We start from the raw sequence: 17,661 nt of genomic DNA, 5'->3' as shown, positions 1-17,661 counted from the left end.
TGATATCTGAAAAAAAATTATAGTAAAAATAACAATAATAATCATCAAAAAGTAATAAAGTACTGTAAAATTAACTTTAAAAATACTAATATGAGCATTAATATAACCATTTAATATATCTTCTGGTCTTATTTTATGGTCTTTTTTTTTTTTTTAAAGGCCTTTTTTTTAGGCTACTTCCCAAAGCAAAAAAAAAAAAAAGTAGTATTACTACTCTTTTACCACTACCTGAAGAAAACAAACAAACAAGATTAGTTTTGTGATAAAAGCCGAGAAGCGCTTAAAGAGCCCTAAACCTTGACTGAATGATTCAGAGAGTTGAGACACTGTTAGCAATCCATCAGTTTTAGCCAATACTAAGCAAGTAGTAGTCAAGGATTTCAGAAACAACCAATGGGAAAGCAAATAGTGGAGCCTTAAAGGGATAGCTCACCTATTCTGCCATCATTTTCTTCACCCTCATGTTGTTCCAAACCTGCATGACTTTATTTCTTCATTAAATAAGATATTTTGAGGAATGTCTCAGTGGCTTCTGTCTATACAAAAACAATGATGTTTTTGGACACCACTGACTTTCATTTAATGGACAAAAACAGTTCTTCAAAGTGTTCCACAGAAGAATGAAGTCATACAGGTTTGGAATGACATGAGGGTGAGTAAATGATGACAGAATTTTAATTTGGGGGTAAACTAACACCCTAAACTTTATCCAGTAGGCCACACTACTTGGAGAACATCTGAGCCACATAAAAGAGGACTAACCCCACAATCCAAAAATGACCTTATTCTCACCTGACCTAAACAGAAACATTTGCACGTTTCTATCCTTTATTAGCATTGAAAGAAACAGCTTCTCTGGATCCTCTGGGGGGCCAGATGTCTCTTAAAGGGGTCATATGATGCGATTTCAATTTTTCCTTTCTCTTTGGAGGGTTACAAGCTCTTGGTGCATAAGATCTGTAGACCGATGAGCTTTGTAAAAATCAAAGCGTTTCAAAAAGGTGGGGCATAGAGGAGAAACAATAATGTACAGTATGTGGAAAATAATGTGTTTTTTTAACTTTAAACCGCATAAACACATTTCATTACACCAAATACACAAAATAATGTTCTTTTTAGCAACATCATATGACCCCTTTAAGGACATGGTGGCCCACAGCAGATCTTGACTCATCGTTGTCCTCACAAAGGTGAAAGGACGAAGGAAAGCTGTGGCAGCAGTTGCTTCAAATTCCACAGGATAGCAGATGCTCTGTAAGGCCCTCACATCAACTTTAAAAAGTCTGGTACAAATTTAAGGTTGTAGAGCCTTTTCTTGATAATGTTTTTGATAAAAGTAATGAAGTGTATGATATGCAATCACATTATTATTTTTTTGTTTTTTGTTTAATTAACAGCTAAAGAAAAGTGTGATGAAACTATATTTGTGCATCTGGCACACTTTGTCATGGTGGATCACAGATCTACTTATTCAGATTTGAGTGTGTAATACTCCATTGGAAAGAATAGGCCACTGCACTGCAGTGATGACGAGGTCTATGCTGCTAATCCAGCTGGATATATGAAGGTAACACGTACACACTTCAGACGAAGGGGAAAAAACACTCCAAGGTGCTAGAAAGGGTCTGCTGCTCTTGTCATTGCTCTTATAACCCTATTCTGATACCTGCACTGCTTCTCATCAGCTGTGATAGATAAGAAGAAAAAAACAGCATTTTAAATTGTGTTTGGGTGGTGTGTGTATAAAATGTGGAGTGGGGTGCAAGTAAACAGCGAGTTTGAAATGCCACCATATGTTAAAGACAACCAACTGCAAACAACATTTGCAACATATTTAACTTCAATACCAACATTTTCAAGTAAAACAGGATGTTTAGTGCAAAAAAATTGTAGGATGAGGCTTTTATGCATCTGGATGTGACTGGATCATGAAAAGTATGTAATGATATGCATTGCAAGGATACAATTTTTTTGGCTGATAGGATACAGATAACCACTACTTACAAAATTATTTTGTTTAGCATTTTTTTTCCCACACTGCAGATTCAATTTACAATAAAAAAAATAAATAAAACCGGTTGAACTGCAAACTAAATTAAACCAACACAAAACGTTCCCAACAGCTTAAACACAGCAATACCGCTGTTTCCAATAATGACAGCTACTGGTATTATCATGGATACATTGTGAATCACTATTATTATTTAATATTTAGGGATGCATATACCGAATATTACAATTCTAGTTGATACAGATGTGCCAATACTTATTATGATGTTATGGCCAATAACCAACAAATGGCCAATATTACAATTCTAAACTGTTGTCTAAATAAATTAAAAACATTAAAAACTACAGTAAGTCATTTTAAATAGTTTAGAAATATTAGATGTAGTAAGATGTAGATGAGTTTGTTTCTTCATTAAAAACAGGTTTGGAGAAATTTAGCATTTCACAAGTAATCACACCACTCCAGTCCATCAATTAACATCTTGTGCAGTGAAAAGCTGCATGTTTGTAAAAAAACAAATCATTAGTTAAAACACCTTACATACAGTTTTTCACTTTACTAGATGCTATCTTGATGTTAATGTGGTCAGCTGTTTGGACTCTTATTCCGACGGCACCCATTGACTGCAGAGGATCCATTGGTGAGCAAGTGATGTAATGATATTTTTTCCAAATCTGTTCTCATGAAGAAACAAACTCATCTAAACTGAACGCGAGCAGCTGCTTAGAGATCCGATCTCATGGCTTCTTGCCAGACAGACATGAAGTGTTAGAGTAACTCAGGAGGACATGTTCAAGCATCTAGCTGATGGATGAGACACAATCACTATGCAAAAGAAAACAAGAAAGAAAGAAATCAACATTCGTCTTTACTAAACCACAAGAGAGCAATCACATTTAATCACTCATCCACTAAACGTGAAATCTGCTGGGGTTTTCACGGATTTTACAAACAGGCACAAATATTACAGAATTACTCAATGTGCCAAAGACCCAGACAGTAAGTCAATGGAGACTACATTTAGTACACTATATTAGTCTGCCCTCAACATTAGCATGACTTAGACATTAGGCTGCTCCACCAGCCACACAGAGAGAATGGAAATCATAAGTCGATGAAGGACTGATTCCTAAAACAGTTCTTGAAGAAAGACAAAAAAAAAAGAAAATTAAGCAACACAACTGCTATCCTCACTGGGGAAAATAGGTTTTTACCTCCGCATATTCATGATGGGATATTTACAAATCTGTATTGACCAATCCAATTCTTCCGAGAGAAGGAAGTGGAGCTTAGGAGCTCAAACAAGAAGATTTTCTGAGGACGGGCTTATGAGAGCTTTTCTTGAGGTCTTTCAGAGGGCAATGCTGTTTCATTGTGCATAATAAAAACATTAAACTAGAGAGATCATTTTTCATGCATTTCCATGGCATAAAAAATAAAAAATGCATATATCGTTTGTATAATCACTGCATAATTTACATTCAAAACCTACTGTATTCCCAATTCAAAATATTAATACTTACTTTAATTAGTATATAAATAATGCTAAAATAATGCTGGTAAATATAACAAAAGCTATCAGTTATGTTTCCTGAAAATTCAACCCCATTCGATTTTATGATAATTTAGTTACTTTAAAGTCACAAAGGAACTTTGTTTATTCATAAAATGAATGAACAATCTGTACAAAAAAAAAGTACAAATAAAAACCTCTGAATTACCTCTACCTGTTACACATTTCTAGTCGCACAGAAAAACCTCTTGGACCTCCTCAGCATTATATGTTAATTCTTTCCCTAATTATCAGCATCTAATGCTTCAAATCTTCAGATTCTTTAAAAACAGAAATAAAGTTTGCATTTCGGGCGTTAGTTTTTTTTTTTTTTTTTTATAAAACAAATTAAAAGTATACTTCAGTTAAAAAGAGAAAACAAATCAATAAGTGATGTACTATTTGTCGAAGTAATAACATAACATAACATAACGAGGTTTCTACCTGTTACACATTTCTAGTCACATAGTAAACCACCCGGACCAACTTGGTTATATATATAACTAACGTTATATGTTAATTCTTTCCCTAATTATCAGCATCTGATGTTTCGACAAACAGTGTTTAAGGAGCGGCCCGGTCAACTGTATCGGATCCTTCACAGCGCAGTCACAGGCCAGCAGTCTCCAGGGGTTAAAATCCTCATTACTAGTCATAGCTCTGCTCTAAACCCTTTGAAATGACTCTTCTTAATTAGCACCTCCAAATGGCCTCACATTTAATTAACTTGCGGAATCCTTGAGGGGCGTTTTGATTTAAGAAATTAACACATTTTCCCATTCCTGATTGTAACTAATTGCTTTACTTTATTCAGAAATGATAGCTGCCATTTATCATGAATAATACAATACCAATGTTAAAATAGTCCCAATCAACGAAACAGTGGAGCTAATAAAATGCTGTTGATAAATCAGGGTTCATTACTGTAAGATCTTCTGAGATAATGAAAAGATTTAATAAGGTGTATTTCCATAGTTTTAGCATTTGCGCATTAGAGAAATTGAGAAATAATTAGACAAATGTTGTGCTTACAGGAACAAATGGTGAAACGATTTTAATTTAGAACATCAATATTTCTTCGAAGTCACAATGTTGGATAACGAAGCAATAATTTAATTAATGTGTGCTAGGGAAAAGCCAAATAAAGTTAATTTGTGACCTCTAAATGCGCTCAGCTCTTTTTGACTTCTGTTCAGCAAGGTCAGATGGGCACTGGATGAGCAGCAGCCTTTGACAAGTTGACAAGAGGGCTCCGTTAGGCCATGACGTGTGTGTGTTAGCAGAGCTGAGTTAGGGGGAGTCAGCAGAGCATGCCAAAGGATTTAGATAGCAGAGATTTGCATCATGGGATACGCTTTTGCCTTAATCTCCTAAAGACAGACATGGGCTGAAAGTGAAGGAAACTCTCTGCAGATATGAATTTAGCAATTAGCATAGCCAATAAGGAACATCATTCGGAGGAGAGAGGTCTGGAGGAGTGAGGTCAAGTCTGTGGACAAATAGAAGTGGGCACTGAATCGATCATAATATGATTTTATAAAAGGAATTCACTTATTTACTCACCTCGGTGTTGTTCCAAACCCATTTGAATTTTTTTTTTTTTTTCCTCTTTGGAACATACTTTTCTAATTGCAATTACAATGAACTTTCAAAGAACTGGAGCTTTCAAGCTTCATAAAGGATGCAAAAGTTCCATAAAAGTGGACCCTTTCTGAAGGGTCATGTGACATTCTATTATCATTCTATTATGCTGATTTACTGCTCAAGAAACATTTGTATTATTAGCAATGTTGTAAACAGCTGTGGAAACATTTAAATGGTAGTGTAAATCAGATTACAAGGTTAAGTAAGATAAAAAAGAAGAAAAAATTGACATTTTAAATTTCTGTTTCAAATAAATGGTATTCATTGAACTTTATCAACATTGATAATAATAATAATAACCATTATTAATATCTGAGCACCAAATCAGCATATTAGAATAATTTCTGAAGGATCATTTGCCAGATCGCATTTTTGTTTTAGAAGCAAGCTGGAATTAAAATTATTTATCTCCATCTCAAAATTAGTTATGTGATTTATTTTGAAATTCACTTTAGATCTCAGTGCATTGGTGGGAGAAGCAGCACTGAATCAATGCATCTGCTGATTTGGTAAACTAAAACTGGTTTGAATTATTCATGAATCTTGAGTAATCTGGTTCGCAAGTTCAACTCACTCAATGATCCAGTCCCTGTGGCTCCTTTAACAACAACATAACTTTCGGTCTATTTTTCACACAAATAATACTTCTGTGACTTTTAGAGTGCTTGTTTGACCTTTTTGAAACTTGAAAGTTCCCATTGTTCCCATTAATTGTAATTGCAAGGACAAGAGCAACCAGCAGAGTTGAAGAATTTCTCCTTTTGTGTTTAATGGAAGAACAAAGTGATACAAGTTTGTAACAACATGAGGTTGAGTATTAATGACAGAATTTGAATATTTAGTGAACTTTAATAAAACGTTTAAAATGCTCTTCATCTTTTAAAAATGAGCCTTTGGACATCCTTGGGAACACAAACCAACTGAATAACTATCAAGCTAGACAGACAAAAGTCATTGGCACAGCAGTTATTGTATAACAACTTTTAATTTTCTGTAACACTAAATACCACCTCATCATAATCATCATTAAAGAAGAATTATCCCAAATGGACCGGAATACGAGTCCCAAAGGAGAGTTCAAAAGAGGCACCTCTCCTTCAAAAGGCTGCCGACAGAACTCTAAATGATCGCCGCCTTCCTAAATTATTGAAAAAGCCTAAACAGCCCTCATGAGCAACAGAAATGGCTATTAACCTTGGCGAAATGATATTTAAATCCGGTTACAGCAAACTTGCTCTACTGTATCCCTGGCGGCCAGGAAATGTAAATGCGTTCTCACTGTGGACAGATGGGAGAGACGCCTGCTGTTTGAAGTTCTTGCACCAAAGGAGTCGCACCCTCCCACCCCTCGTTTAAAATATTCAACAAGCAGCCTCTTCCAGCAGACTCCCCTGGTCCTGTTTCGACACTCCAGTCGAGCTTTTCAAGCTGCTGCAGCACTGTGAGGCGAATTAGCTTTGACGTCTTCAATCTTTGCGTAAAGATTTTTCCCCGCCCTAAAGAAGGAACGCAGCGGCAAATGTTCCTTTAAGTTTGGAGAAATGCGGCCTTGGTGCGGTGAGGGCTGTGCTGGAGAAAACAGCTCTGGGATTATCTCTAGGTCCAGACAGGAATTTCTGAGGCGGCGTTGGTGTTATCGGTCATCGCCTGTCTTAAATCCATCTCTCTTTTTTTTGCCATTGTCACTGACAAGCCATCTCTAATTTTCGAGCTGTCATAAAAGATCGGAGTGAATTGCCGTGATACCTACCTGCCAGTCACAGCTCCTGAGCTTCACTACAGCGGACTGGCAGCTGGCTAATCACTGCCTCTTGTCTCTGTGGTAAAAGTCCAAAAAAAAAAATAGATTCTGTAAAAAAAAAAAAAAAGAGTGTGCAGTTCTGTGAGACGACTCAAGCAAACTAAGGGCTGGGTATCTATACAAATTTCCCAATTCAATCCAATTCTGATTCACTAGCTCTCAATTCAATTCCGATTGATTAAATCGATTCTGATTAATATGGGTCTATTTCAGTCACAATGTTTATTTTGCTTACCAACGGGAGAAATTCTCTCTAAGGTATTGAGGTTAATTATACAGGGAACCTTTAAAGTGTGAAAAAGTAATTGCATTTATTGCATAGTATTAAATTATTATTATTTGTAATATTATATAGCAAAATATTACTATAGTATAATCTGATTCATGAACAAATTACTCTTATTAACTGGCTCTTTTTAGTGAATAAAACATATGGAGCTCAACCAGTCTGATTCACAAAACATATTACACTTTTAGACCTTTTGCTTAATTAAACTAATAATTAGTAATTAACACTGTTAGATTATTAAATATACTTCAGTGAAAGAGTACAAAAAAGGTATAAATGGGTCTTACGCTTGACAGATTCAGTAAGTTCATTAATTAAGTAAAGGATTTAGCAGACTCATTCAAAGTAGGCTTATGTCCTGAGTTTGTAAGTCTTTGACATATGAATGACATATTTTCTTGTAATTATTTCGCAGCACACATTCATTTTTTTCTAATCACATTCAAATTCGACTTCAAACTGTACTGTATATTCGCTGACGGTGAAAAGTGTTAAGACTGGCATAGAGTAAAAGATTGATCCTGGGATTTCAGCAATTGATTTTGTGATCGTTAAAGTGAAGATCACGATTAATCGGAAAATTGATTTTTTTTTACCCAGCACTAGTGCAAACGTCAAAGTATGCAGTCACTGATTAATAAAAAACAGCTCATTGATCGTTGTCAAGAACTGGCTGGCAGCCAGACTCCTAAGGAGATGGTGAAACATGGATTTGATCCAAACATGAGAAGTCCAAACTCAGAGAAAAATGGAAAAAGCTGCCCCAATCTGCATCTCACTAGTGTCTCGACATGAGTGCTTTAAAAAATATGCTTTTCTGAATTACTTCTGACCTTCACACATACAATCTGGAGGTCCTTATCATCTTTACAAATAGCTTAGATAAACCTATCCATTAAAGATCTATTACCATAAAGATGTCACTTCTCCCCGATACCAAACAAGACTTAAATAAGTCATTTTAATATAAATAATATAACTGCACTTGACACTATGTACTTTCTCATTAGAGCAGGCCCTCTCTCAGATGGATGAAGCTTGTGCCCTGTTGCAGCGGGTTGCATCTCATTATACGAACAGAAATGAAAATATATGCCATCTAAGCACTCTGCATGCACTACTAAACCACATCTTATGGCAGTAAAGTGGACTGCACAAAGTAATGAAGTGATGCCTTTACACTAAATTGGTGTTGATCCAATGTCATTTTCCAGCACAGAACCTCTATATAACTTTGAAACTACAGCTCAGGGACAAAATGAATAATACTAAGGTCAAAAAAGTAACGGATATTAGAAACTGAGTGTATTTAATGATTTATTAACTTAATTAAAAATGCATTTAAACTGAAAAGCAAACTTTCATGATGACATCAATGCTGCATTCTGGGAGTTGAATCAATAAATCGACTGAAGTCACAAAATCAGGTCAGTCAGTGCTTCAACTGACTGTCTGTACTAAAGTCACTGGAAAGATGCTTTTTCTAGTCAGAACGTCCAATGTTTAACGTCCTTTACAAGTTCTGTGTACAAATGCGACGTAAAGATTTATGAGATGCTGTGCCTTTGTGTGTGAAGTAATTTCAGAATAAAATTGTTTTAAGACAGTATTGATGTCTGAAGGAAGCAGACATGACATCTGTAGTGTTCAAAGGGGTTTATTGTGAAGCCAATAATGTGTAAACAGAATTTTGGTATTAAATTACAGCTGCTGTTGTTATCAGATGCCTGAAGATGGGTGATATTTTAGTGTGAACGCATTACAACACACCTGATAATTTATGAAGGTTCGGATAAACTAAACCCTTTCTAGGGCCCTATAAAACAGCTCTTTACAAGTAAAATATATTTATGCATGCCTTATGCTTTGGTTATTCCACTGATTCCAGTGCAGTTTTGGGACAAAAACAACCATTCTTAAAGAAATAGTTCACCCCAAAAAAAGGCCCTCAGTTCATCCAAGATATAGAGGAGTTTGTTTCTTTGTTAAAGAAGACTTGTAGAAATTTAGCATTACATCACTTGCTCACCAATGGATCCTCTGCAGTGAATGGGTGCCGTCAGAATGCGAGTTCAAAAAGCTGATAAAAACGCCACAATTATCCATATCCAGATGTGATGTTTTCAAAATGTCTTTGATGAGGAAACAAACTCATCTGCATTTTGAATAGACTGAAGGTTGGCAGGTTTTCAGCAAATTTTAACTTTTGGGTGAACTGTTCCTTAAAAGAGGGCAAGCCTCTGTCCTCTGACAACCAACACATTTGTTTTATGTGCCAACAGCCCCTGAACTATTTAGGGATATCAGTCAGGATTAAAACAGAATGGAAGGCGCATCTCAGATCTATTCAATGACCTACTTGAAACTTTTCTGTTCTTTGAAAAGTTTTGTTCTATAATGTCAAAATATAGCCTCTGACTTTCCATATGACTGAATTAATTTCCATTGAAACTGCACAGCTGATCTACTTTGTCGTGTTGTCCTGGTTTACGGTCTGTTTGTGCACAGGAATCGTTCAGTACACAAGTCAAATGACACCCAAAATAAGGAAACATTAAAAAACTCTTCATGTTGCAAGACCAAAAGAGGACCACAAGACAATCGGCCAAAATTACGTATACTGCAGAAACCACAAAAATGATGACAGCAGGGAAATCTGTGTATATACATAAGATAAATATTAAAAATGACCTTTAAACCTTTGCCGTCGACTGACAGCACATTGCTATTGGCCAGCTCAGCAGAAAAAGTTTCATCACTGACGGGTCAAAGGCTGATACAGATGGACGTGATTCTGGCCTATTGCTCACTGACTGAATAAATAGAGGACAAACCTGAAGGTAAAACAATCATTTCTAGTGAAACCTTATGAAAGAGCAAAAAAGCCCCCCAAAACATTTAATGTTATTAAAAAGTATCAACTTCAGAAATCAGTATTCCAGAAATGATATATAGCAGAATATACAAGCTGATGTACAGTATCATTATCTTATGACTCTTCTTTTTGGTTAGAATCTTTAGAACACAATCTTTAGATGATTAACTTTAGGACAGAACCTTCCTAAAAAGGAAAAATGTATTTAAGAGTAGAATTTCTAATATTCAGAACAAAGTCTTTAGAATAGAAAATTTGTCAAAATTAATTGAAAAAGTTCAAAATAATCAGATCATGCATTGTGTTTTATAAACATATTTATATGCTGACGTCAGTTATCAAACACATTGTTTATGGTTCAAGTTAAGTAATAAGACAAACTGAACAATTCTCCAAAGCAGCACTGAGCTGTATGACCGTCTGTGTGTCATTCTATTAAAGCATTTGTTCTTATCGCTTGTTAAATGAGTATTTGTACATATATTCACTGTCATGTGCAGAATAATTCATCATTATCAGGCGCTGTAAACAGACAGACAGCAACTGCGGCACGCAATACCACGTTCTTCTGCTGGTCACATCACGCACTGGAGGAGAAACGTACAGATCCGCGATCTGTTACCTGGTTTTGGCTCACAAGCAGTTGTTTAGTGCTCGCCGCTCGGAGTCCTCTCACAGCCGCCTGACATGCCATGGATGCCGCCATGTTGAACCGGAAGTAAGTCCGGTAGCGCTGACACACGTGTGTGAGGATTGCTGGTGAGTGTTGGCTAGCTTTTGCAGTGTTGAGTCAACTAAAGAACAGGATTGGACTATTTGCACTGCAACATTACCTCCCTACTAGGCGGTAGGAGAAAAGTTCATTTGCACACAGCTATCTGGTTGTATACAAACGTATTCTATATATTCTTATGTATACATACAGTGCAGATAATTGCGTAAATGTAGATAATTACATAAATTTGATCATTTATGTAAATATTGTTATGGAAGCACATTTGAATAGCTATTGAATAACGAAATTGTATGTATTCCATCTTAGTTTGTCATAATTGTTCTATTTATTAATTTTTGCTAAAATACATTTTTCTATTGTTGGCAAAAGTCCTCACATATTAGAAAATTTATGTCATTATTGTTGGATGAAAATTTGAATAGTTGTTGAATAATGGATTTTTTTTTTTTTTTGGTCAATATAATAAACTGTAAAAATAATGCATAGACAACTCTAAATAAATTATCTAAATTATTTAGAAAATTATTAAAACTAAATTAATTATAATCTTTATGGGTTCTGTTTGTCTTTAATAATTTAGTATAAACATAAAGATACAATTTAGACATCTTTGCCTATATAAACATGTAAGAATTAAGTTAGACAGTTTGTGTCTGATTTTATTTATTTAATCTTGAGTACATCTGAATACTGTTTAGTCTTGTGTCTTTAGGTCTTGTCTTGTGTGTGTTTAGGTTGTTTAATATTTACATACTATGCTGAATGTTTTCATCATTCAGCTTTAAATGATTTCATCATGTCAGCACTAATCAAATGATATTTTAAACAATGCAGAAGAAAAAGAAGATCAACACAAAAGCAGGATCATGTTATGGATGTTTGATGGGTTGGATCGGATGCACATCAGGTTCCCAAACTTGGTGGTGTGTTTCTTTTGCGTTGATCAAAGGGAGGAGGTTTGATTCTCTCTCATACATACACACGATCTATCTATATTTTCTCACTCTCTTCTCAGCTCTATAAAATCACTCATTACTCTCTGACACTGTGAAAGGGCAGGAAGGGCAAAATGATCATAAAAAGCTGTGATTATGACAGAGAGACATTTGCTTAAAACTGATTTGTGTCAGCAGAAACCCATTCAGAGAGGATGATGAACCACTCCTGGAGCACATGAGTGTCTCTCTCCTCCCCTCATTTTTTTTTTTCATGCTACGGTCACATAAACAAGCCTCTGCCCCTTCATTACATTCAAACCAAAACATGCACATCAGCACATATTGACATTTTGCAATGGCAGAAGAACCACTATTGCTTTTTTATTCTGTTTTCTATTTCAACCCAAGCTTATTGGAAAAACGTGCCTGCAACGACATTTCTGCAAACAGATTACGTTGCTTCTTGCACGTTTCGCAACACTTTTAAAATGTCCAGTAAATTTAGCTAAAAGCAGTTTTTTATCTGAAGTTTTATCCAAAACAGATTAATGTGAATCTGGCAACATTTTATGCTGGTTGCTGTAAATATCATGGTAGTTTGGAAATTAAATGTCCGGTGAGTGGCGCAAAAAGGTTAATAATGTATCACATTTAAAAATGACATAACACCTGCACTAAACCTTACCCTAAACCAATAGTGTTAACATGAGATAAGCAAACATGAGATATACATTTTTTTGACTTGTGTTTTCCAGACTTATACCCAAGCGTTTCGCATCACATGTGCCATACTGTACCAGGTGGGCTACCAAGCAAGTTTACCACATCAGAAAAGCAGTATGTATGCAGTTGTTTATGTGATGCAAACATCAAAATTTATTAGTTTATAAATGTTAAAACAGTTTTAGCATCACAACATGGTATTGTGCAAGAAAACCATGCAAGAATATGCCTTTATTAATCTATAAATCTACCTTTTTAGCATAATTTATTGTGGGGAAAAAAGTATAAAACTTGTTGGTGTTTCAGCTGGAAACTGCAGTGAATTGTATTGGTGGTTAAGTTTTTTATAGTTTTTCAAAGTTGCAGGTATAGGCATGTTTTTCCAATGAGCTTAGGTTGATTTATTTCACAAATTACCTACCCTTTTCCGGCTACTTTTTAATGGGAAGAGATCCATATTTTCATTGTGTGGTGTATTCTTTACGTTTCACCTTTTTTAAATCCAGCCGTCGTACACAAACAAAACTTGCACACTATGCACAATATTCTCAATCTGTCGACCAAGCTGTCTTTTTGAGGGAGGATGTTTGTTTCATGGTATAAAAGCTCTGTATTATGGTAATGAAGCTGACCTGAACTTAGATGTTTAATAAAGGACGAGGATTCTTCTCAGCCCACCGAACAAAGCTTTTTGCTTCTCATACCACATTGATATGCAGCACTTATTCAAACATTTATGCTGCTGTCACATTTACTGCAGAAGCGTTTTGTATTTAAATTTGAAAGTGTTTCGACTGTAAACTTTTCCAGTACAGTGGTCGGATCCCATGAATGCCATTTATCGTTTCAGGCTATCGTTCCCAATCCCGTGCCATTGTAAGACTGTGGTATTGCACCACAGTTCCTGTTTCTAATATTTCTCCAGTCTTTTTCATTTTTCGAGAGCAGTCCAAGAATCTTCCAGCTACTTTCTTTCTGCAGAGAATGTGTTTCATGCCCAACTTCCCTTGAGATGTGAAAACCCCAGATGTTGCGCTGCAGTGATAACACCTCCTTTGCTTTCAACACTGTGAGCAGGGTGCAAGAGCTTGTGAATTCTTTCATAAGTAGTTGATTCTGCTTTCATTTCTTCTCAGTTCCTCCTCGGCTGGGCCTAAGAGTATCAAACATCCAAAGCCAATGCCTGCCTGAGGATGGTGGGGCCCGTTCCATCCTTTCTTACAAGCAGCCCAGTTGAAGGCCATGAAGCTTTCCTGCATGAGCTTTAGATCACAAGGCTGTCTCTCTTTATGATCAATGTATTTAACCCCTGTACACAGGTAGCTTTATTGATCCGCACTGCGAAACCGAAAACATCTGGCCCCCTCATTGGACATCAGTATGACTCTGACAGCTAGGAACTACTGGCCTCATTAGCTAAAGGAGAAAGAGGGAAAAGTGCGGGACGCCTAATTTCCCTTCCTTTCACAGTCTGGTTCTCCAAACACCGAAGCCCTGAAGCACGCTAAGCCTCTTACCTCTCTCTGTCTCTCTCTTTTTCTTCCTCAAACCGGTTCTGAAGTATTTTCTGCTCCCCTTCACCCTAACCCACTTTAAAAGCTATTCTCCTCCAGCTCAATGCAAATAAGGCCATTTCATTTTACTATGCTGGCGGTACATCTCCCACTAAAAGGAATGGGAAGAGGTGGCACACTCCATCTGTGCGCGGGATGTGGTACCTTTTAATGCCGTGGCGATTTTTCTTTTAGAGTATTACCACACTGAGCACCGAGGGCTGTGAATATTTCTGAGGAACTGCTAGTGTATAAAATGTAGCTATAATCTGCAAATGGCCTTGAGTTCACATTCAATTTCATCACCTGTTTGTGTGGCTTTAGATGGCCATAAGAAAGTCTTGTTTTTTTTTAATCTGTGAAAACAGAGTATGATGCAAAGAACTGAATGAATGCATTTAACTGCTGAGTCGACAGCTCAGTCCTAGTCACAGAAAGCATAAAGGGAAAAATCAAACCCATGGGGTTGCAAATTTTTTCACATTTTTAGAGAGAGAGAGAGAGAATGGCCTGTAAATGTGTTCAATATTCTATTACAAATTAATATTAGTAATATAATATAATTTATAATGTAAGGTAGTTGTCATAGTTATGTTCAGTTTAAGTTTGATTTCTGTCTTTGCTTTCTCCCTGCCTGTCACTTTCGTTGTTAATTACCTTGGTTACTGATTTGATTAGTCATTACTTTCAGCTGTTTCCTATTAGTTCCCTTTGTTTGTTCCATGTATTTAAGTCCTTGTGTTTCATTTGAGTTTTGTCCGGTCGTGAATCATGTTTATGTGTATTTAACGCCTGCCTTCCTTGTTGGATCATACTATTAAACTTTGTTTGGAACTTTATTCATCTGTCTTCATCTGTATTTCTGCAACACCCGTGACAGTAATATGATATAATTCAGTTAATATATTTTTTATTTTATTAATATATTATTATTTTTTAATTTTAATCCATTTTAAAAGCCATGGATTTTAATCAGAAACGAATATATAACATAAAATAATGTGCAAAATGATGAAAATGTGTCATAATATGACAGACTAAATTGAAAATAAATGTGAACTTTTTAAACATTTCAAAAAAAGGGAATAAACATGTATTAATTTAAATGAGTATCAAGCATGTAAAAGATGTCCTTGGTGTGAAAATCTGAGCTCCTGAAATAATATCTAATAATGAGCATACTGGATTATTAGCTACTTTAGAGAAGTTACTGTGTTGTGAATTCTTCATGCTTTAGAAATTGTTTATAACTTATACAACCCAATCTCATGAGAAAACTACGGAGCCCCTAAGAAAAAAAAAACTTGCATTTGCTTGCAAAAGCTTTTATTTTCTCGATTTTTACAAATAAGTATAAGCTTGAAAGGCCTACCCATAAACCCAACCGTGAATGAGGAAGAAGGTCATACATAAACGTCACCAAAATTCACCACCAATTCACTAAAATGAAAAATAGTTCTTAACTGCTTTAGAGAATGTTAAGAGTATTGCATTACATGTGGCTTTAAATATGGTCAAGTGCAGGGCCGTGCACAGACATTTTGAGGGGCAGTGGCCCAAAACCAAAAAAGGGGCACTAGGGGGGTGGGTGCTTGTTAATACAAATATCCAGTTGTTACAAATATACAATTAAAAGAGAAGACAGCACACTCTGTAATAATTTCAGACTTTATTGTAGATGTTTTGATAAAAGTGTTCTCTCCCTCACTCTCTGAGCTTGCTTCTGCCTCATCTTCAATGAAAGTAGGGGAGAGTGGGGTAAGTTGAGCCAGTGGGTAAGATTTCCCATCTCCTGTATCTTGGCAACTGTACGCTTTTACTGTCATGTGACCATGTATTTTGGAACCACCCATCATTTCTGCCAGACTGTGAAAAGGAGAAACACACAGGAGGAGTGGAAGGCACCCATTTACTTTAAAAACAGTTTTTGGCTTGTTAAAGTCAAATTTTACATAACAGATAATATGGTTGTTACATCAAAGCAAATTTATCCAGGTCTAAAAATATGCTAAATATTAGCCTAAATACTTCTGCATCATTTTAACTTATCTTGAGGACCACATAAGTAAAAATTGGCTAAACCCCACTCTCCCCTATAAGTATTAGACATTTAATTTAATATGTTACAGCATAAATCTATATTATATACTAATAAACAACTAATTTAGAGCATTTATTACATTTACTTTTACTTTTAAATTTAGTCATTTATTAATCTATATGATTGTTTAACTATTTATAGGCCTAGGTTTTAATATAATATGATGTGTTATAGATTACTAGTATCAAGACAAGTGATTATAATGGGAAATATACTTAATTACAAGAATTAAAGTGTGACAAACTGCTAAATATTCTATATGATGATTTACCTGCTGACTTGCTGGAGCTTTGAATCCATGTTTGCAATGTTGAACTGCCTTTAGCAGCCTCCCTTCGCTCTTTCTCTCTCTGTCTCTGTCTTCTTTTTTGTGAAGGCATTTTTTTTGTCTACAAAGTGTGCCAACAACAGCGAATTTTGTGTTATTTAAATTAGATCTGATCGGGAACAATCATTTGATTAGACATTCTAATTTTTAAAACGTGGATATTTTGTTGTTATTTTAGAAGACTGAGAGCAAATCATTAGCGACAGAAATACAAAAACAAACTACCAAATGACTAATTCAGTGAATCATCCACTGACTGTAGGCTAATGTGGATTGTAATGCATCCACCTGTTAATGCAAAGACATTGGGAACTGTGGTCTCCACTCCAGAGAGCGGGCACACAGATCGTGAGTGATGCCGCGGAGCGGGAAAACACGGAGCGGATTAGCGAAATCGGCGGATCTTTAGCGGAGCGGTAAGAGACAGCTTGAGCTGGGTGTTGGGGGGATTGGTGAGAGGGGCAAATCAGCCGATGAGGGCAAAGGGGCAGTGGCTCTAGCCACCGGGCCACCCCCCTGTGTACGGCCCTGGCCAAGTGATCAAATCACAGAAAACACAGTTTTAAATGGGGCTTTTGTTAACAGATATTTTAATCAGTAATTTCGTTGACATGATCAACACTGATTTGATATTCCTAGCATGGATAACAGTTCTTTCATACCTCTGTTTCTGAGTGACAGGAGATGTAGGCTACATTCCAAGAGGACAAAAAGAATATGAGCCACTGATGTTTCAGAAGTGCACACTAAATCACTCTCATTGCCGCCAGGGCATTGATTCCAAACTCAGGTTCAGCACTAGATATGATTTAATATGGCAGTGTACACGTATGCAAGAGCAGCGTGTATTTATATCCAACACCGATGGTTCATCCAGCTGCATAGCCATATTATAGCCCTGCCAATCCATGTAAACAATTTCGAGCTTTACCATGGCAGAGCTGCTAAACACATATCCACAGGAGAATTCAAAAGGCACAGTGTGCAGAATGGGGATATTGCTTTCTGTTGATGGGACTCAGACCTGCTGTTCAACATCCAATTTATCGGTATCCGTTTAGTCTTGCATATTGACTTTTGCCACAAAAAAAAAAAAAAAAAAATGTATGG

General features: G+C 36.1%; 1 protein-coding gene and 1 long non-coding RNA gene across 3 annotated transcripts in view; one reads left to right on the top strand and one right to left on the bottom strand.

Moving 5' to 3' along the window:
- Positions 1–10,955, bottom strand: part of LOC107729402 (succinyl-CoA ligase [GDP-forming] subunit beta, mitochondrial-like) — a 123,450-nt gene extending 112,495 nt beyond the window's left edge. For both annotated transcript variants that reach the window (XM_016539885.1, XM_016539886.1), the window contains exon 1: positions 10,795–10,955. In XM_016539885.1, coding sequence (XP_016395371.1) covers positions 10,795–10,878 — 84 coding nt within the window. In that variant the 5' untranslated portion in view covers positions 10,879–10,955. The remainder of the gene's footprint in view (positions 1–10,794) is intronic.
- Positions 10,945–14,614, top strand: LOC107729404 (uncharacterized). The gene is made up of 3 exons (XR_001638575.1): positions 10,945–11,019; positions 11,743–11,864; positions 13,706–14,614. It is a non-coding gene; the product is annotated as an uncharacterized LOC107729404 (long non-coding RNA).
- The last annotated feature ends 3,047 nt before the right edge of the window (positions 14,615–17,661 follow it).

Source organism: Sinocyclocheilus rhinocerous, unplaced genomic scaffold, assembly GCF_001515625.1.
Source record: "Sinocyclocheilus rhinocerous isolate Xijiao unplaced genomic scaffold, SAMN03320098_v1.1 scaffold578, whole genome shotgun sequence".
Taxonomy (NCBI): domain Eukaryota; kingdom Metazoa; phylum Chordata; class Actinopteri; order Cypriniformes; family Cyprinidae; genus Sinocyclocheilus; species Sinocyclocheilus rhinocerous.
This window is presented reverse-complemented; position numbering and strand designations above follow the sequence as displayed.